Source organism: Eutrema salsugineum, unplaced genomic scaffold, assembly GCF_000478725.1.
Source record: "Eutrema salsugineum unplaced genomic scaffold, Eutsalg1_0 scaffold_1, whole genome shotgun sequence".
NCBI classification, from domain to species: Eukaryota; Viridiplantae; Streptophyta; class Magnoliopsida; order Brassicales; family Brassicaceae; genus Eutrema; species Eutrema salsugineum.
In genome coordinates, this window is record NW_006256909.1 from 14219552 (window position 1) to 14240280 (window position 20729).

General features: G+C 37.1%; 5 protein-coding genes across 5 annotated transcripts; 4 read left to right on the forward strand and 1 right to left on the reverse strand.

Moving 5' to 3' along the window:
- Positions 1-3727: 3727 nt before the first annotated feature.
- LOC18029247 (casein kinase 1-like protein 11) lies at positions 3728-7700 on the forward strand. The gene is made up of 14 exons (XM_006414673.2): positions 3728-4311; positions 4414-4454; positions 4698-4767; positions 4853-5001; positions 5095-5190; positions 5301-5371; positions 5603-5664; positions 5761-5824; positions 5921-6005; positions 6090-6216; positions 6398-6468; positions 6560-6623; positions 6860-6996; positions 7142-7700. Exons 1-14 carry the CDS (start codon positions 4218-4220, stop codon positions 7406-7408), a joined length of 1398 nt encoding a protein of 465 aa, XP_006414736.1. The 5' UTR covers positions 3728-4217; the 3' UTR covers positions 7409-7700.
- Positions 7701-7776: 76 nt separating this feature from the next.
- Positions 7777-11066, reverse strand: LOC18029248 (kinesin-like protein KIN-10A). The gene is made up of 6 exons (XM_006414674.2): positions 10360-11066; positions 10116-10271; positions 9921-10028; positions 9717-9827; positions 8292-9611; positions 7777-8192 (listed from the first exon to the last, which is right to left on the reverse strand). Exons 1-6 carry the CDS (start codon positions 10954-10956, stop codon positions 7908-7910), a joined length of 2577 nt encoding a protein of 858 aa, XP_006414737.1. The 5' UTR covers positions 10957-11066; the 3' UTR covers positions 7777-7907.
- Positions 11067-11311: 245 nt separating this feature from the next.
- Positions 11312-12668, forward strand: LOC18029249 (60S ribosomal protein L36a). The gene is made up of 4 exons (XM_006414675.2): positions 11312-11400; positions 11935-12114; positions 12306-12380; positions 12466-12668. The coding sequence occupies exons 1-4, from the start codon at positions 11398-11400 to the stop codon at positions 12523-12525; spliced, it is 318 nt and encodes a 105-aa protein (XP_006414738.1). The 5' UTR covers positions 11312-11397; the 3' UTR covers positions 12526-12668.
- An 874-nt stretch (positions 12669-13542) lies between these two features.
- Positions 13543-15251, forward strand: LOC18029250 (OTU domain-containing protein DDB_G0284757). Its single transcript, XM_006414676.2, has 2 exons — positions 13543-14014; positions 15193-15251. The coding sequence occupies exons 1-2, from the start codon at positions 13543-13545 to the stop codon at positions 15249-15251; spliced, it is 531 nt and encodes a 176-aa protein (XP_006414739.2).
- A 1581-nt stretch (positions 15252-16832) lies between these two features.
- Positions 16833-20447, forward strand: LOC18029251 (KIN14B-interacting protein At4g14310). The gene is given in 5 exon segments (XM_024149944.1): positions 16833-18003; positions 18005-18443; positions 18850-19466; positions 19602-20151; positions 20235-20447. Coding segments are annotated over 4 exon segments (2727 nt in total). The 5' UTR covers positions 16833-16882; the 3' UTR covers positions 20235-20447.
- Positions 20448-20729: the final 282 nt, after the last annotated feature.

Here is a 20729-nt window from a genome sequence, read left to right on the forward strand (position 1 = left end):
GTTGATGTATCTTCCTTAAGTTGGTTCATAATTTCCTTGTATTCCCTCTTAATCTTTCTTTGCATCTTCATTTCTTATAGATCTGGTCTCCTTTCTTGACAAAGCTCTCAAACTCTTGGTGAGCTCGCAGTTACTTTCCACCATCATATGTTGGTCTCCTGACTGCCACAACCAAATGTTTATCCGGATTTTCTTTTGGATCAATATGTGTGTATCCATGTGGACATGGACACAAGCGTTGTATCGCTCTCTATTTGGTCCACAAGTAATGACCCTCTTGACCAAATCTGCTTCTTCTTACGATGGACATAAAGTTTATGGACGTATCCACACAGATAAACACAATGCATTTTAAGCTTCATATAAATATGGGTGTATCCACGTGGACATGGACACAAAGCTTTGTATCACTCATCATTCTTACACCATATCTCTTATTGTCTGTGTCGTCATGTCTGTTGTTGTTCATGTCGTCTTCTATGCCATATCCTCTCGTAGCTTCTCTCTTATTTATTTGTCTATGCATTTATATAGGCAGGTAATATTTTGATGTTCAAATCGTGTCCCCATTATCTTATCCATCGTAATCATGTCCATTAAGACATGTCCACATAGATATTTTATTGACTCTTTATTAATCTATCAACGGAATGTCCATGGTTAAGTCATTATCTTCTTGTTCTGTATTTTCATTGACATGTACAATTACCGATGACAGCCAATGGAAACACATAAAAAATATGAAGCAAATTTAGATATCTATACAAGGAGTGAGTTATGTGTACATATCCACATGACTTTAACTATCCATATAACTATAACCATATAGAATGTAGACTTTATAGTTAAATTATTCGTGGACATGTACATGACAAACAAATTTTGATTCTAAGCGAATATATTCAAAATAACTAATACGACATGTATATGATAATATGTCCATATGGAAGGTCCACACCAATTTAGTTCAAGGCAACCATATTCAAGCATTCGTTGGTTAAAGAAACTACAACATGTACATGATATTACAGTTTAAGGATATATCCACTAAAAAATATCTATAGGGAAAACAAATTTTGTGTACGTGTCCACTAATTAGATTTGTGTACTTGTCCATATAGCTTGTTTTATGTACTGTTTATTCTCTTCTCCATCTTCATACACAAACGACATAACTAAAAGCAATTCTAGTTGCAGAAACGGCGGATTCGCGACCACGAGATACAAGTGTAAATCCGGATCCAAATTCTGCATCACCATCCACGGAAAAGCTTCATTACTGTCTTTCGGATCCGTATGTTGGTTTGAATCTGTGAGAAAGAGAGAGAGAGAGAGAGAGAGAGAGAGAGAGAGAGAGAGAGAGAGAGAGAGAGAGAGAGAGAGAGAGAGAGAGAGAGAGAGAGAGAGAGAGAGAAGAGAAAGAAAGTTAGAAACTGCTTCGTTGATTTGAATATTTTTTTTTGTGTGGGTGGTGTTTTTAATGTATATTAGAAAAAAAGAGTTAAAGAGATGTCTGTGTGTACAAAAGAGAAAAAGAAATATATATGTGTGAAGGAGGTAGAAGATATCAATGTCCGTAAGATAGAAAGAAAGAAAGAAAGAGAGGAGGAGATAAGAAGTAATGTTTTAATTACTAAACCATTTTTAAATTCGGTTAACCAATTTTATCTAAACCGGTTGTTTTTCAAATTGGAAGGAGGATTAAATTGGGTTTTCCAATCCATAAACTATAAAAAAGTGCCATCTTATTTGCAAGTGTCAAAATCTGTAATATATAACTTAAGAAGTGCACGTGTAAGCGACTCAAACTAAAACGATAGCACACCATCTCTCTCTCACAGACACACTTTCTCATCACTTTCTGTGATATTTTACATCGCTAATAGATCTAAACTATATTAGATCAAGATCACCAATCGGATATATTAATAAAATGTTAACTCCGGCACCGGATTTCCAAACGTTAAGGAAGCAACACGTGTGACAAATGGGCGAATAGGCTTTAATTTAGCAAAAAAAAAAATGGACGAATAGGAGCAAATAAGTTATGCACAATCAAACCAAAAGCCTTATCATCCCTAAACAATAAAATATAAACCTCGTCAACAATGTAAGCCGACCAAAACATTATATTTTCTTTGGTGACACAATGCAAAATGATGATATGGAACACATTATCACTATCAAATTATACATTAATATAATCACACGCAGCAAAGTTGACAACCAAATCTTCTCTAATCCGTACAACTATAAGCTTGCTTATTTTAATTAATTATATAAAATTATTTCTTTTCTTATCCTCTTTTGACTTCTTTTGTCATTGATAGTCATAAACTCAGAAATACTTTAAAGTTTAAACAATACCGAAAGTTCACAAAACTGAAAACACTAAGAAACTTTAAAGTATCGTTTACAACTATGAAGAAAATTTGTTTAATTTCCCATATGGAAATATCATTTGACTCAACATGAATGGATTTAAAACAACATTTATATTTACAAACACTAGTTAGTAATTAAACAACGAAAATGGAAAAAAAAAAACCTAAATAATAATATGAGGGACAAATGGTGGTGCATGAAAGAAATAAGCTATAATAAGAGAATTATGATGACTGGAATATGAATGAGTGAGATAATGATAGTTAGAGTTGTTGAGCTCGTCTTTATTCCTCTTTTCTTCTGAAGAGGATCAAATATCAGCAGAATATGCTATATTTTTATATAAAATGCGGATTTTCTTTTCAAATAAAAACTAAAATTTCGTGTAGTGTGATTTTAAAAGAATCTAGCGTAATTAAGTGTGGCATTATGCCCATATCATAGTGTGTTTTTTTTTGCAAAAAATCTAACCTTAAATATTCAGTCAATTACATTTTAGTTATTATGAAAACCAGAGAATGTAGAAAACAAAAAACATTGGAACTTGTCTATTAGAAAAGAAATGTATGATAAAGTTTTCAAAAAAATATTTTCGCCTCAAAAAGTTTGTTTTTTCTCTTTTTAGGTTATCAACTCAAACACCTTTTTTTTAAATTATATATAAATAAAAATAATTTATTACTTCAAAACTAAATATCAGTTACAAAATACAATGACAAAAAAGAGTAAAATAACCGAAAAAATCGAAACTTGAAAGCAAGCATGAATCCAGCAAAAAACCAAAAAAATCGGAACTTTGAAATTCAAAACTAAATATTAGTTACAAAATACAATGACAAAAAAGAGTAAAATAACCGAAAAAAATCGAAACTTGAAAGCAAGCATGAATTCAGCAAAAAAACCGAAAAAATCTGAACTTTGAAACCAAGCATGAATCTGACAAAGAAACTAAGACAACGATAGAATCAAATACATGCATTCTGTTGGATTTGAATGTTTTTTGGTTAAACTGTTGGATTTGAATTGAGATGTTAACGTAAGAACAACGACACTAAGACAAATCATTAAGGTACATATGTATATCCGTTTCAAAAAGCTTTATTGTGTGAATATTATTAAAGAAATAAATACAAAAATCTTTCGACCAGGAAAAAAAAATCTCTATACTGTATTTTTGTTGTTGTTATTGATGTTGAAAATGGTAAGTACGAATTAGAATTGATGCTAAACCGTGCACGTAAATCACCTAGTAGTTTCTAAAATAAAAGGTAACTATATATATCAAAAAAAAGATTCAAGATAATATTTACGTCAAGTCTTGTCTTTCTTCGCCTCTCTTTCTCTTCCTTACATAGGTTAAGTCAATTTTCCCATATTCTTCTTCCTCCCACTTCACAACTCTCTCTCTTTTATTATTCCTTCTCTTTTCTTCCACAAATCTCCACAAAAAACTTTCCCTTAAAGACCCAGATCCGAATAATTCATCCTACTAAATTCTTTTTCCTTCAAAATTCTTTCCGCCGCTAGATTCTATTCTTATCTTTTCTCGCACTTATAAAGAAAACACAAGCACACTCTCTTTCTCTTTCTTGCCAAGTCCTGAACTTTCACCATAACAATCAGCTTCAACCACTGTTGCTTGGTGGGTTCTTGTTACTTCATCATTTACTGATTTAGCTTTTGCGAGGTTGGGCAAATAACAAAAATTCCCCAATTAGGTGTATGGCGATTGGGTTTTACTGATGGGATTGTTATTTAGTCGTTCCTGCTGGTGAATCGGATTGGTGGGTTCTTCTAAAGTCGTGATTTTTTCGCATCGTAATCAATAAAAGATGGATCGGAATCAGAAGATTGATCACGTCATCGGCGGAAAGTTTAAGTTGGGTAGGAAACTCGGTAGTGGATCGTTCGGCGAACTTTATTTAGGTATGAAGAACTAAATCATCTTTCTATTAACAACTTTAAGTGGTTGCTGCAATGTACCTAACAAAAATTTGATCTTTTGATGTGTGTGTTTGTGTATCTTAGGGATCAATATCCAAACTGGAGAAGAAGTCGCAGTTAAGCTGGTGAAGTGGTTTAATTTTAGTTTTTTTTCATTGAAATTTATAAATTTTTTGCTGAGAAAGGTTTCAATTTTAAATTCTGGATCCTGCCTGTTGCAGTCTTTATGTTTGGTATTTGACAGTTTTAGTAAGACTAGATTTGATTGGAGATAAAACACTGTAATTCAATGATCATGTTTCATTGTGAATTGATTTTTGCTCCATTTCTGTTTATCCCTTTCTAAGATTGCTTCTCTTTGACATCAGGAACCTGTGAAGACGAGGCATCCTCAACTGCAGTATGAATCGAAAATATATATGTTTCTTCAAGGAGGAAGTGAGTTGGATTTTATAAGAAGTTTTAGTTCCAAACCCTCTCTGTCTCTTTGTAGTTTGACATGTTTTCTCTTTCTTTTGAATAGCTGGTGTTCCTCATCTCAAATGGTTTGGAGTCGAGGGTGAATACAGTTGCATGGTTATCGACCTTCTTGGGCCAAGCTTGGAGGACTTATTCAATTACTGCAATCGAAAGTTTACCTTGAAATCTGTTTTAATGCTTGCAGATCAGTTGGTAAGTACTGAGTAAGCCCTTTATTTTCTGATGTTAGGTTGGTCATTGAGAACGCTGTTAATCTGTTCCTTTGAATATGTTGTATCAATGTAGATATGCAGAATTGAGTACATGCATTCGCGGGGTTTTCTTCACCGCGATATTAAACCAGACAACTTTTTGATGGGTCTTGGGCGCAAAGCAAACCAGGTAATCCTACTGTCCTGTCTTGAAGTGTCCTTAGCATAAATCTCGGTCTGGCTCTTAGGATGACTTGTACAATTAGCCTTCTGGTTTACCGAATTAACTTTCAACCTCAGGTTTATATCATCGATTATGGTCTTGCTAAAAAATACAAGGATCTTCAGACACAAAAGCATATACCATACAGGTGAGAGCTCCAAACTTCTACCCTGCCTTTCTGGACATCGGTGCTTATTGATTTTTTTTTGTCTAGGAACCTGTTGTATTTCATTATGGATATTATTAGTTGATTCCGTGCCTATCTTATTAATGAGACATGATTATGCTGCACTGGTGTTTTCTTTATGCTGTGTTTGAAACTTTCCTTTATGAACCCTTCTTCCTTCTTGCTTTATTAGAATTTCTTGTAAATCTTCAGGGAAAACAAGAATCTTACAGGAACTGCACGGTATGCAAGTGTGAACACGCACCTTGGGATTGGTAAGAGCTTCATCTCATACATCCGTGCCTTTCTTGTCTGAAGCATTTGAAAACTTGTCTTCCTTGCTGACTCATTTTTTTTATGCATGCTTACAGAGCAGAGTAGAAGAGATGATCTGGAGTCACTTGGTTATGTATTGATGTACTTTCTTCGAGGAAGGTAGGAAACTTTCTTGATCGCATATTTGCTTATAACTTCTTTCAAAAAAAAAAACAAATTCCCTGAACTTGAGTCCATGTTTCCTTTTTGTCTCAGTCTTCCATGGCAAGGTTTAAAAGCTGGTACGAAAAAGCAAAAATATGACAAGATTAGTGAAAAGAAGATGCTTACTCCTGTAGAGGTACATCATTATTAACGTTTGATGCGGAAAATGTTTTAAGATGTCCAGTAGATTTTGACGATAGAATGGTTTTACTTTCTGAAGGTTCTTTGCAAGTCCCATCCATCAGAGTTCACCTCGTATTTCCATTACTGTCGATCATTGAGATTTGAGGACAAACCAGATTATTCATATCTGCGAAGACTTTTCAGGGACCTTTTCATTCGTGAAGGTTAGAAACTTCCTTAGCCATTCTAAAAAGGAAAAAATTAGCACTTCTTGGTGAAATAAGTTCTTTCTATGTTTGCTCTCTGACAACTCTCTATTATTATATCAGTTATGGTCTATACATTTTTGTGGGACTTATCCGTGGCTTGTTTGTTCGTTTTTGATGCAATGAACTATGCTTGTAGGTTATCAGCTCGACTACGTGTTTGATTGGACAACTTTGAAATATCCTCAGAGTGGCAGTTCGAGACCAAGGGTTAGTCCTAATTTTCGTTTCACGTGTGGAAAACCAAATGTCATAACAATTCAATAATCCAAAATCTTATCCTGCTATATGTTCACAACAGTTAACTCCAAGAGCAGCCTTGGACCCTCCAGGACCACCTGCAGATAAATCTGAAAAGCCTACAGGTACATTGTTCTCTCTCTTATATAAAATAGAAAACATCCAAAAAATGTCTTATTGCTTGTAAATTTTTAATTCTGAATGTTGAAAATTTTGGGTGCTGAAAAATTTGGACTACTAGCATGAACTTTTAGATATTGATGTTCACATGTTTTCTCCCTTGGAGATAATTTGTATTTAACAAATACTCTCATATAGTGGAAGATCCAAAGCTGAGAACTTAATTTCCTACTGTGGTTAGTTGGACAGGACCTCCGAGAAAGATTTTCAGGCGCAATTGAGGCATTCACCAGACGAAATGTTTCAAGCCAAGGCGCTCATGGTGACCGCTCTAGACACAGATCTCCTGGTGATATACCCTCTTCTGCCAAAGAAGTGGTTAGTTTTTGTTGCTCTTTCTTTGGCCATCCTTGTTAATCTATCATCAAAATTTCCCTTACTACTTAGTAATTCTCAGGTTAAGTAGGAATTTTAAAGAATCTGAGAAACTTTGTATGTTTTGATTTGTTGGCTTCACTTGCAGCACGAGTCTGATAGACATCGTTCTTCATCTCGAAATGGAAGCACATCAAAGAGAGGTGTGATATCAAGCAGCAGACCTGTGTCATCAGCTGAGCCAAGCGAGAACCGCTCAAGCCGACTATTTTCAAGTGGATCACGTCTCGGCACAACTCAAAGGGTGCAACAGAGCAATGAATCCAAGCCATCATCTGCTGCTGGAAGGCCTAGGCATGATGATGCCATGAGAAGCTTCGAGCTCCTTACCATTGGCTCTGGAAAGAAGAGGTAATGAAGTTAGGGAAGGAGAAGACGGTGGTAATGAAAAGACAATGATGTCCAATGCTTATAGATCCTTTATCCTCTGGAAAAACGCATTGTTTCTTACCCTTGGTACAAGATGAGAGAGAGAGAAAGAGAGCATCTAATCTGTCTCTCCCAATGTCTCATTGTCTGTGTTTAAGAGAAATTGTTCATATATCTTTAAAAGTGTAACTTGTGATGAGCACTTCAGGTTTTTTCTCGTTCTGATTTGTAAAACTTCGATGTAGAATGAAAATATGAAAACCTACCTCGTTTTCGCAGAACAAACTTAAAACTGTAAAATGAAAACGTTTTGAAGTTGCAAACATTGATGAAGATGTTTTGACAAATGTTCTGCTCAAATATCGTAGAATATATTGATGAAGATGTGGACGTACATATTATAGTTTTTTCCAACACAGAAATAGACAAAGGTTACATCTCTAAGGCTACTACCATTGAACCGAGAAAAGAACAAGACATAGCGACTAATGTCTTCTGAGAGTGATGAAAGGAGTGGAGCTGAGATGAGCTACAATGGGTGATGAAAGTTCATCAACTTGGTTGTTTGGCGTCACTCTAGAGATGGGCGTAAATTGCATCTTGTTTTCTATCGGAGTTAGTGGAAGTGGACTTGCTGGTGTGAGACCTTGAAGTTGTAAGCTCTTTCCCGCTCTTAAAGTAGCAAGGTAAGCGTATCCGTTGCAGGAAGGCAGGCTCGTAGCTTGAATTGTTGATTCTTTCTCCTTTGCTACTTGAGCTCCACATGGTTCCTTCAAACATTGAAATGAAAACTGCAGTTAGGATTACAAAAAAACACAACCGGATATAAATGAAAAGCTTTTGTGCTTGTTGGGTTACGGGTTTATTACCCCGAGCCTGAGAAAGGTGAAAGCTTGGTTATCAGATCCAAGGTATATCTCAATAAGCTTCCTCAAGTCAGCTAGTGTTGCGTCCTTTGTAACTCTCAGTGTTGTTATGAGCTGCTTTAGAGGGTTATCAGTAGTTGCTTCCCATTTAACATAGATATCTATCTGCCCGTTTTTACTTTCATCAACTGAGATATTGTTTTCCTTTGATTCTTCTACTGCTAGAGCTTCGGCCTTATTCGTTGTAGGAAACAACTGATCATTCTTGGCTTGAAGAACCTCCTCTTGTCCAGAGTGCTGAGACAGCTCTCTCTGATTGCCACAGAGGGTGAATATGTTTTGGATTCTCAACTTTCTAGACGATTCTGATTCTTTGTAGTCTGTACTGTTGAAGCAGTTCTCTTTACCCAAACCTTCAGTGTTCAAAATAGGCGTTGGTGTTGTTATCGAGCAGATGCTTTTATCCTCAACTATCACTTTCTCTTCGTCTTCTTCAGCCTCTTCTTCTTCAAAGACAGTGCTCAAGCATACACGGTCAGGGTACATTTGCGCAAGCATATTCTCTGAAGGATTTGGTTGCAAAATGTTAGACAGATTGCTGCTGATTGTGTTGCTTGGCTGGTATGAACTAGCAGCTCCCCAGACTTGCTTGACTGGTTCTGAATCACCCATGTCAAGATCCATTGACTTCACCATATCTTCATCAGAGTAAAGACCCCTGAGTCTTTTGGCAAACCCACTAGTTTCATCAATACTTCCTCCATCCCTCGAGCGCCGGAACTCAACCTCGATTTCCTCTAACCGTCTCCTCATCATCTCAAGTTCCTCTTGCTGCTGCACAATCCTTTCCTCCATTCTCCTTCTCTCCATTTCAACAAATTCCTCAGCCATTCTTCTGCATTCCTCAAGTTTCTTCTCCAACTCTGCTTTCAAAAGTTGGGTTCTCTCGTTTACTTTCTCTTTTATCTCCTCTTCTTTGGTGGCACATGATTCCTTCTGTGTTAGAAGTGATCTTAAAGCAGCAACCTCCTCTTCCTTCTTCTTCAGCTGCTTTTGTGCATCATTCCTTTCTTTCTCTTGCTGCTTCTTCTCAGACTGGAGTTTGGATATAAACTCATCCATCGCTGCTATTCTCGTTCCCAAAATCACAGCAGAAGACTCATCACCCCCATTCTTATCTCTGTTCGGAATTTGAGACCCACGAACAATGCACTTTGCTTTTGCCCCATACTCTAGAGTGCATAGAGTCTTGTGCATTTCCTTCGGATCCGGGCTTGCACATAGGATCATCAGAATCTTCGACTTGTCATCTTCAAAAGAGTCCTGCATCCAGAAAACAGAAAACACACTAAATACAGATCTTCAACAAACCAAGCAGCCACATACATCTTCCATAGGGTAGATATAACAAAAGAGCATAAATTTCACCTGGAGCAGCATTGTAAGCTTGCTGTCTCTAAAGGGCACGTGAGAGTCTCCATTTGCTATAGATTCCACGACTCGCTTCAGTGCAATATTCCCCTGGTTGATCTTAGCAGTCTGTTGAATAGAGATATAGGTCAGTTTCTTTTCATAACAACGAGAACTTTGATAGATCAATGAATGGAGAGAGGCTGGAGATTCAAACATTACTTGCATCTTTGCTTCAAATCCAGTCTGTCCAGCTTGGTCTATGTTTTCTGAACCAGCCATGTCAACAAGCATCAACCTTCCCCCAACAGTTGGCACATCAAGTATGATCTACATAAAGAAACAATCACTTCTAAGACTAACAGACATTAATTGTATATAATAAGCTACATATATGCTTCAATCATTATCACAAACCATGCAATGACTCCGAGAACTTCTTTCATTGCAAAGTGTGCTTTTGACAATCCTCCGTTTCTCCACTTTCACAATCTCTTTAGAGATTTTCGCAGCCTCTGTCCCTGAAATAAAGGTCGCGTTTTTCGCCTTCTTCCCCATTACTTCAAGCCTAACCTATAAAAACAACAAACCACAAAAACCCTTAGATATTGAATCAAACCCAAATTAGACCTCATCAACACAAAGGAACGAAGAAAGTTACCTTAGTGCTTCCTCCTTTTGGCCAACCAATCCCTAAATTGTTGCTACTATTGGTCGAGAGAAGATCATAAATCTCCTCATTATAAACCTCAAGAACAGTGACCTGAACAAACGTAACACCATCTTGATCCGAATCTCCCAAAATATCCCTCAAGGACCGATACACAATCCCGGGTTGCTTCCCGCATCCAAACATCGTGTGGCTTTTGCCGGCGCCGGTAGGTCCGTACATCATGATCGTACATTTATTCCCAAGCTTCACGCCTTTGATCCTCTCTTCTATGAATTTCTTGTAAAACGCTTCGATACCTTCTTGCTCCGAGAAAGAAACGCCGTCGAGCGTGAAGTCTCTGTACCCAACATCGGCTCTGACCCGGACCGTTTGGTTATCTGGGTTTACTTGCAAGATCGAGGTTGAAGATGGCTCCTTTCGATCTGGGTAATCTCGGATCCGGCCGATTACTTCGACTGGATGCTCCGGTGCCGAATCTGGGTTTGGGGTTTTTGAGTGGAAATTGAGTCGTTGTTTGGTTTGTGGGGTTCTGATTAAGGTGAATTGGGTTTGATTCGATCTAGCAGATGATGGCGTCGGTGCCATTTTAGAAAATTTTCAAGATTTGAAGCTTAAATTTTGTGTTTTTCTTCTTTCGGATTCAGAAATTGAGAGAGCGCACAGAGAGAGAGAGAGAAATGGTGATTAGGGTTTGAGTGAGAATCTCGAGGTTTGACGTTTGAACAAAAGCAAACATAACCGTTGTATCTCTAAACGGCTAGTTTTTGTCCACGGGCCACCGAAATTAAAATATGCTTTTTATTTTGGGTAAGTAAAATATATTCTCTTTTTTCTAAAGGGAACTGAGATTTCAAATTTCTATAATATGGGCTTATCAAAATTGGGCTTTTAGATTTAAAAAGGCCCAAAGTTCGTTGTAAAAGGAACTAGGGTTTCTCAAAAGGTCTGATATAAACTCTGTACCTTTAGAGTGGTTGTGTTTTCGGCAGCGGACGACGACGGCACGAGCTTCACCGAAGAGCGAAAATGGTGACTCTCTTCCCTTTTCTTGAGTTCTGCTTAATTTCTCGTGTTTCGTAGAGCTCTGTTTTAGCTTCGGAGAAATTCAGGAAAAACAAATGTGAAGAAACGAAATTATTGTTTATAGATCTCTTAGGTGATTTTGAGTGGTTCGACTCGGATTCTCTATCTTAATTCGAGAATCAGAGTCTGATTCAAAATTAAGAATCTGTTTGTACTACCTAATTTATTGTACTATTGAAGCTTTACGAGTCTATTCACTTCGTCTCTGAGAATGGTTTAGTCTGTTATATTTGAAGGAGATTGGAAATGATACTAGGGATACATTGTGTTTCTGCAAATCGGTTTTAATTAGTAGGAGAAGGCTACATTGAAATCAAGGTGCTTTATATGGATTCACTAGATGGTTAGAAAACCAAAGAGCTTATTAGTCTGAACAGTTTAGAATTGTTAGATCCCATGATTGTGATCGATTATGTTTGTTGAAGAAGCCGTTTTCTTGTGAAAGTTAACTCAAAGTTGGTTTTTTTTGTGAATGGGTAGGTGAACATTCCCAAGACTAAGAAGACTTACTGCAAGAACAAGGAATGCAAGAAGCATACCTTGCACAAGGTGACCCAGTACAAGAAGGGTAAAGACAGTCTTGCTGCCCAGGGAAAACGTCGTTATGACCGTAAACAATCTGGTTATGGTGGTCAGACCAAGCCCGTCTTCCACAAGAAGGTAACCCAACACTGAGAATCATTGTTATATTGACCCTAAGTTACTATGAACCATCTATCTTTAGCTTAGAATACTATGAGCCATCTTATCTTTAGCTTAGAGACTGTTTATTGATGTTTTACTTTGTGAAAACTCTTATTTGAATGATCGTTTGATTCGACTGTGTTCATGATTTATGATCTTTGGAACAGGCTAAGACAACCAAGAAGATTGTCCTGAGGCTCCAATGCCAAACATGCAAGCATTTCTCTCAGCACTCGATTAAGGTAATGAGAACTCTGTTATATTGTTCACATTCTTCTAAGTGTTGTGATCTGCTTCTAAATACATGTGTGTTGTTGGTTTTTGCAGAGGTGCAAGCACTTCGAGATTGGTGGAGACAAGAAGGGAAAAGGAACATCTCTCTTTTAAGTTGTTTTTATTTCTACTTTTCCTTTTTGTATGGTACTGTCTTGCTTCGATACTCAAAATACATTTTGAATCTCTCGGAAATGCTTGTGGTGTTTAATTTAATAGGACATGGTCGTATGGAATATCTTTTTATTTTGTGAAAACCAATCTTTGTTCACAAGATTCTTGTGAAGTTTTGTCTACAACTTGCGTGAAAATCTTAGCATCACGTAAAAATATAAATCAAGAATAATTAATGTCGCAAAATTCTTATGTGCCTTTGATAGAGGCCGTTTCATATCATGAATTAAACCCATTTCAATTTTAATTAAATCCATTTTACTTTAATTAAACCCATTTTAATTTTCATTAAACCCGTTTCAATGTAATTAAACCCGTTCAATGTAATTAAACCCATTTCGGTTATACTACTAGTTAATCGCTCCCCCAATTCGTAACGTAGCCACGAATAAGAAGGCATCTTTGTAGAGATTTGTAAGACTAATTTTTTTATTAAAAAAAATCATACAAATTTTATAAGCCTTATAAAGTCTGGAAATCTCAATTTAAGATAAATATAATAACACCAACAATATTTCTCAAAATCAAATTTAAACTTTTCGTAACTACTGTATATGTACAAATTGATAAGAGATTGTAATTCTTTTCTAAAAAAACTTATAAATATTTTTGGTAAAATCAGCGACAAATTTGTATTGTCCTTTCTTTATCTCGGCGAAAATCTGCAAAAAAAAAAGGAAAAAAAAACAAAAGGAAAAAACCCTAGACAATCTAGCCCTAATCTTCAGAGAGAGGCCAGAGGCGAGAGACTCTGTTTCTATCGAGGTTTGGCCCCGAATCATTGATCGATCCCAAATTTTTCGGCTGAGAATTAGAAGAACAGTGTCTAGCTTAGGGTTTAGATCAAATAGAGACTCAGTTTCTATCAAGGATTGGCTCTGAATATCATCGATCGATCCCAATTTTTTCGGCTGAGAATTAGAAGAACAGTGTCTAGCTTAGGGATTAGATAAAGAGATGCCTAACACTCGGATTAAGTCAAGGTGTTTAGAAGATCTTAACGATTACGAAAGGCTTCAAGATAGATTGGAGTGGGAAGGTTACTCAGAGATCAAAGTGAAAAGTGATGGAAATTGCAAGTTCCGTGCTTTAGCTGACCAGCTTTACAAAACCTCGGATTGTCATAAACGTGTTAGACAAGAAATCGTGAAGCAGCTTAAATCTCGTCCAAAATTATACAAAGGATTGGTTGGTAAAACCGATGAATTCTCCGAGTATGTAAAGAACATGTCTAATGACTCTGTGTGGGGAGATGAAGTAACGTTGAAAGCAGCTGCAGATGTCTATGGAGTCAAAATATTACTCATTACATCATTCAAAGATGTTCCTTCCATTGAAGTTGTTCCTAGGTCTCAAAAACAACCTGATAGAGTCATTCACTTGAGCTATCTTGCGGGGATCCATTTCAATTCCATTCACTTAAACCAAGGTTCGTCTTCAGATAGTGCATCGATGGGGACACAGAGCAAGAAGAATAAAGATAAGGATATGGAGAAGGAGAAGGAAAAGGAGAAGGAGAAGGAGAAGGAGGAGGAGGAGGAGAATAAGAATAAGAAGGAAAAGAAAAAACAAACAAAAAAGAACAAGAACAAAAATCGCCTATTTGACTCTTCTCATGTTATGTGAATGCCTCTTTGACATGTACTTGTCTGCAATAACAAAAATCTTACATGTTTATCACATGTATACTTGTATTGTAAGATTCATTCTTATGCTTTTATTGTTGTCAATTTTGTCTCAAAGTTTTTTTTTGTTTTTCCTTAATCCTTATGATCATGTCATCGAATTAGCTAATTCGAGTCATCACATTTGAGAAAAGGCTCGATTTTTTTTTAAAGTAAAATCTGTCTTTATGAGGAGAGCAAAATAAGGCCTGCCAAATGAACTTCAATTTTCTCTGCCTTCATTATATCTCCAACACTTAGTCTTGGAGTCTCTGAGATCAAAATTATTTCCATCATCTCTGTGCACTTTACCTTTAGTATCATTTACCTAAAAGTTTTAATTTTCAGAAATGTGAAGCATAATTCAGTTCAGAACAAATATAATACACACATCCCACTCTCCATATTGATCAGTAGAAGATATTAACTATATCATATAGCATCAATGAAGAAAACGAGAAGAGAATTAACACGTTGGTGTCGTTGTGGGAACGTGAAGAAGATTCGCTTCGACAGTGCGCTGATAAACTGTCGAGATTTATTTGTATTCAAACAACAATAAATAATTTCGTTTCAAATCAACAAACACAAACACATAGTTAAAACATATTCGCAATTTTGTGTCTGTTTGTTATTTGTTTTTGTAACACCTTATATATTAATCATAAAGCGAACGGAGGATGCAAATAGGTACTTAATTAGCCAATTTGGAATACACGCATACAATGAAAAAAACTGAATCAGCTACATATCCAAAATGGTCGAAGTTGTATTTCTAAAGAAGTACCTTCTGATTGCTTTATCTCAAACATCTTCATAAAGGTATCTTATTATTTTGCATTCTGCTGGTCAAAAACAAGAATATGTGAGCATCGATCTCCAGATAGCCTTCGCAATCTGACCTTCGAAGAGCACATGATTAATGGTCTCTTCTTCTATACAGCATCTCTGACACAACGGGTTAATGTTAATATTCCTGTTTCTCATACGATCTGCCGTTGAAATTGCACCACTAGATAACACACGCCATATAAAGTGTTTTATTTTTGGAAGAATATCTAAATTCCAAACCTTACTTTTGAGGACAGTACTTCCTATTGGTGGATCTATTGGTGATTCCTCCAAACTTAAACAGGAAGCAAGCCGATACCTTGATTTAACAGAGTTTTGTGTATATCTTTATTATACGGCCCATATAAACCGGTCAGATTTTGCATGCCGAGATAGGTTTTTCTTCTTTGCCATTGATCAATCACTTCATGATTCCATTCTCTTCTGTTCTCAATCCACAACAGATCCGTGTCTGTTTTGTTTATTTAAGTATACATGAGACAGACATGCAAAAAACATGAAACTCGTTTCACCGCCAGTATCGCTACGCTGCCAATACCAGAACGGCTGATCATACTAGTCCTTAATTCTTAGTATGATACATATCGCAATATAAGTCGTACTCTCGAATAATATTATATCAGATCCAAGAATTAACACACATATGTCATATAAAATATGTTACTTGATTTTACATGATTAATCATAAAAGATAATGGTTTCTTCACTTGGAAGTAAGGATTAGACAAAACACAACATTTCTGAAACTCTATTTTTTTCTGGTTGCGTTAGTATTGTTACACATGCAATAGAAATCGAAGTATCTGCTAATATTAGTAAAAAGAGGGAGAGAAAACAAAATAAAATACTCTCAATCTTTCTACACCGAATCAAAGAAACGCATGTCTTAATCAACAATTTGAAGATAAATAATAACATAGAACGAATACACACTTTTGTTTTACAAATGTAAAGCCAGAAATATAGATACACTAGTGTTGTCTGATAAATTCATATACATACACTATAGATATTATTACATGATAATGAATAAAAAGACAAAAAGAAGTAACGATATTTCACTTGGAAGTAAAATGGAGATAGAGAAACACAAAGAGCAAGACGATCGGAAACACCAGTATAAGTGGAGGAGAAGGAGGAGCCACTGGCCCCATGAGCAACGGAACGAACAACAACATTAACGCAACGATCACAATCGCCAAAATCGAACCAAATCCGATTCCACACTCGTTCGTCATCTTCTTTATCACTTCTTTAGATTCGATATGTGGTTAATTAGGGTTTGTGAGATAGATTCTATTTTCGTTGTATTTATAAAGAGATTCAGACAATCTATCAAACAGTTGTGTCGTTTGCCTAAGAATTAGACACAACGTTTCGTGTTATCATCATCAATTAATGCATGGAACAAAGCCTTTCACGTTAAAATGTAATAACCGCCACTATTACATTAAAATGCTGCGTTTTGTTTTTGTTATTTGTGGCTGCCACGTGTTTAATGGACCCGTGTGTAATGTAACTCAAAACGGTAGCGTTTTGCGTCGAAATCGTTAACTCGATATTCATTGAAACGCAGCGTTTTAATGAATAGAATTCAAATTTTGAATTTTTCATTCTCCCGCCAAATCAGATAAGCGTAGAAATTTGAAAACCCTTTTTTTTTTGTCTGCTAGTGCTTGTCATTTACAATATCGTTTTGTGCTTTTTTTCTTTCACAATCAGAAGACTTTTTGTTCCTCAATTTTCAATTTTCAAAATCTTATTTTTGCCCAAGGATTCCGATGTCAGCTTCATCGAATCGCCGCCGGCTGAAAGATATAAACTCCGGTGCCGGAGAAAATCCATCTTCTGGGAAAAAACCATCGAGGTCTGTAACTCCAGTTCCAATCTCTAGCAAAAATCCGAGTCCTTCTCTCCAGAAATCATTATCCAGCAAAGAGAATCCCAAACCTAGTCACCGGTCATTTGGATCGACTCAGAAGCCATTGCTCCGGCAAATACCGCGCATCGATAAGTCCGCCGTGAATGGTATCGGTGATGGCGAGGGTCGAGTTACGCGATCCACGTCTTCTGGGTTACGAGGTAGGAGTTCTAGCCCATCTGATTTAATAAGGGGTTTCTCGGATTTGAGAAAGAGAAATGAATCTAGGCTTACTGGGGAAAAGGGTGAGTCGGATTTGGATAAGAAATCTGGGTACAAGTCCTCCGGTTTCAAACAGGGTGAGAGTGAAAATAAAGTCGGCGATAGCGTTCGCGAGGAAGCAGATGAAGAAAATAAAGCTAAGGCAACTTCAAGCTCTGATCCAGTGAAATCAAGCAAATTTGAGGGTTCTATCACGGCTAGAAACTCTGTTTCTGATCCAAAGGCTCATGATTTGCTTGGTTCTGGAGAAAAATCTGCTGTTTCTTTGAAATCTGAAAAGATTGGGAAAGGTACTAACGTAGCTTTAAGAAGGAAGTCTTTGGATAATGTTGGGAAGGCAATGGAGATGTCAAAGGAGATTAGAGGGAATGAAGGAAGCAGCAATAGCACTACTAAATACCCAAGCAAGCTGCACCAGAAGCTTGCTTTTCTTGAAGGAAAGGTTAAGAAAATTGCGTCAGATATTCAGAAGACAAAGGACATGCTGGATTTGAATAATCAGGATTCATCTCAGGTTATAGTCTCTGATATACAGCAGAAGATCACAGGGATTGAAAAGTCTATGAGTCATGTTGTTGGAGGTTCAGATCAAGAGAAGAAAGAATCAGAGAGAAACAAACCCACTCAAGTGACGAAAGCAAAGACTTCGGTTAAAGGATTAAACAAGGAAGAGCTAGAAGACAGACTCTTTCCTCACCAGAGGTTGCTAAGGAGCAGAACTCAGACCAAGGCATCGTCACAAGACTCAAAAGGTCATGGTCTGTGAGTCTAACAAGGCAGTAAAGGTTGAAGTGAAGCCCTCAGGTCCTGCTGAGGAGAATCCCATAGCTCTAGAGTTCTTGGCCTCACTTCACAAGGAAAAAGACATATGTAGTAGTGATCAGAATGTGCTGGAAAGTCTGGAAGTGCAGGAGATGGATACGGAGGAATCGTCAAAGGAAAACGATTCTTCAAAGGACGTCCATCTGACTTCCAACTTAGCTGAAATTCTCAGAGCAGATGAAGCACTCGAGGAAATTGATGAGGAAGAAAATAGAGACGAGATGGAGCTGGAAGAGATAGAGGGTGGATGCATGTATCAACTCAATGACATTGGATCCAAATCATCTACCGGAGGTTGGTTTGTATCAGAGGGCGAGGCAGTACTACTCGCTCATGATGATGGCTCATGTTCGTATTACGACGTTGCTAACTGTGAGGTACTGTGCTTTCATTTTCTCAACAAATTTACCTTGTTTATGGAACGTTTGCCCTATCTGAAAAATTTATAGTATCATGCTTGATCTAAACTGCTGTGGAATAATCTAAACTGCTGTGGAACTTTGATATTACATTCTTATCTTGACCAGAGTATACACATTTCTCAAGTTACTATGATGATATGTTTAATATTGTGTTTCTTGGTTTAGATTTGGTTTTCATCTTAAACTTTTTGAAATACGTAATAACTAAAGCCATATTTTGGCCTATATGTTGTATGCAATACTCAAGGGCACTGCATGTAATTCTCTTTCAATCTAGGTGGCTTTGTATGGAGTGACTGAAATTCGTGTTCTCTGTATGCATTGTTATCTTTTACATCAATGACCTGAAATGTCTTTTCAGGTGAAAGCTGTGTACAATCCTCCAGATGGTATCTCACCAAACACTTGGAGAGATTGCTGGGTGGTTCGTGCACCGGGTGCAGATGGCTGCTCAGGTAGATATGTCGTAGCCGCTTCTGCTGGGAATACACTAGAGTCTGGATTTTGCTCATGGGATTTCTACACCAAAGACATAAAGGCACTCCACCTCGAGGATGGATCTTCAAGAGTTTCGAGGACGGCTCTTGCTCCTTTATCCAACAACACATCGCGTGGTAGGAACACTTTAGCTTGTTCATTGATACCAGACACTCAACAATGGTGGTATAGGCCATGCGGTCCTCTTATAGCTTCAACCTCTAGTTTCCAAAGAGTAGTTAAGGTTTTTGACATACGAGATGGGGAACAAATCATGAGATGGGAGGTGCAGAATCCTGTGTCAGCTTTAGACTATTCGAGCCCTTTACAATGGAGGAATCGAGGAAAACTTGTCATAGCAGAAGATGAAGCAATCTCTGTTTGGGATGTCAATTCCCTTCACCCTGAAGCACATGTCACCATCTCCTCTTCAGGGCGAAAAATCTCAGCTTTTCATATCAATAACACAGATGCTGAAGTTGGGGGAGGTGTTCGTCAAAGGTTAAAACTTTCTTTCACCATTTTAGCCTCTTCCTATTCTCCTCGCTTTGTCTTATAAATTGATCCTCTCTGAACATGATATACTTAAGTATCTCTTTCATTTGACTTATTAGTTTACCTTGACCTGAAATGCAGAGTAAGTTCCATGGATGCAGAAGGCAACGATGGAGTTTTCTGCACTACTGATTCAATCAACATCTTGGATTTTCGTAACCCATCTGGCATTGGTACTAAAATCCCCAAACTCGGTGTTAATGCTCAGTGTGTATCATCTCGAGGAGATTCAGTATTTCTCGGATGTACCAAGACTAAATCATCATCTGTTAAGAAACAGAATCTGGCTTCTTCTTCTTCTCAAGTGCAGCAATTCTCCTTAAGGAAACAGCGTCTCGTGAGCACTTACAATCTACCTGACTCAAATTCTCACTCGCACCATTCTGCAATAACACAAGTCTGGGGAAATTCAAACTTTGTCATGGCTACTTCCGGTATGGGTCTCTTCGTGTTTGATACTGCAAAAGAAGAGACCTTGCAACAGCCTTTGACAAGCGACCATGGAAGCTTCGAAACCGTAAGAGAGATTATCGGTCCAAACGATATGTATTGCCCTTCGTTCGATTACTCAAGCTCTCGTGTCCTCCTCATCTCAAGAGATCGTCCTGCTTTATGGAGACACCTCTTATAGGTAAAAAGCAATAAATTTTTTGAATCCCATTGTTTATATCACAATTTGTGTCAGATATTGACTGTTAAAAAATTTGATTTCAGGGAATATTTCAGATGAGTATGCCAAGAAATCAAGTTAAGATGGTGTTCCCACGATCTTCTCTTCTTTAAAAGGAGATCTATATATATAAATAGCACAGCTTGTGCCGCTTCGCTTGTGTTGTGTTCATACTTTTGCTCTCTGTTTCGCTACCAATTATGCTCTTCTGTATTCTCTCTTGTTTTTCTGCTCATCTGACTTCAGTTTGTACATAAAGCTTGTGTTTTGATCAATTTCACAGTTTTTGTTACTTAGAAACTTAAAGATTTGTCTGTTAATAATAAAAAAAAAAAACAGCTAATCAGATTTCCAAATCCAGTGACAACTTGTGAAATTTTTTTACCTCTAATGGTAGGGGCTGCTGCAACTTCTTCAAGACGCATACAGTCATCAACAAGTATTATTTCTAATTTGAGGAGATTAGGTCTTTGTTTATTAGTTTTAATCTGTTATCCCAAATCCATCATTTGCCCACCTAACACTTAAAATTATTTGTT

Excerpts from the sequence above, each read along its gene's own strand:
- LOC18029247 (XM_006414673.2), top strand. The coding sequence starts at position 4,218 with ATGGATCGGAATCAGAAGATTGATCACGTCATCGGCGGAAAGTTTAAG. Across the intron at positions 4,312-4,413 it reads GTTCGGCGAACTTTATTTAG|GGATCAATATCCAAACTGGA; the intron begins GTATGAAGAACT and ends TGTGTATCTTAG. Across the intron at positions 6,006-6,089 it reads AGATGCTTACTCCTGTAGAG|GTTCTTTGCAAGTCCCATCC; the intron begins GTACATCATTAT and ends TACTTTCTGAAG.
- LOC18029248 (XM_006414674.2), bottom strand. The coding sequence starts at position 10,956 with ATGGCACCGACGCCATCATCTGCTAGATCGAATCAAACCCAATTCACC. Across the intron at positions 9,612-9,716 it reads AGCTTACAATGCTGCTCCAG|GACTCTTTTGAAGATGACAA; the intron begins GTGAAATTTATG and ends TTCTGGATGCAG. Across the intron at positions 8,193-8,291 it reads TCACCTTTCTCAGGCTCGGG|GAACCATGTGGAGCTCAAGT; the intron begins GTAATAAACCCG and ends CAATGTTTGAAG.
- LOC18029249 (XM_006414675.2), top strand. Across the intron at positions 12,115-12,305 it reads AGCCCGTCTTCCACAAGAAG|GCTAAGACAACCAAGAAGAT; the intron begins GTAACCCAACAC and ends TCTTTGGAACAG. Across the intron at positions 12,381-12,465 it reads TCTCTCAGCACTCGATTAAG|AGGTGCAAGCACTTCGAGAT; the intron begins GTAATGAGAACT and ends TGGTTTTTGCAG.
- LOC18029250 (XM_006414676.2), top strand. The coding sequence starts at position 13,543 with ATGCCTAACACTCGGATTAAGTCAAGGTGTTTAGAAGATCTTAACGAT. Across the intron at positions 14,015-15,192 it reads TTCCATTCACTTAAACCAAG|CATCTCTGACACAACGGGTT; the intron begins GTTCGTCTTCAG and ends TCTTCTATACAG.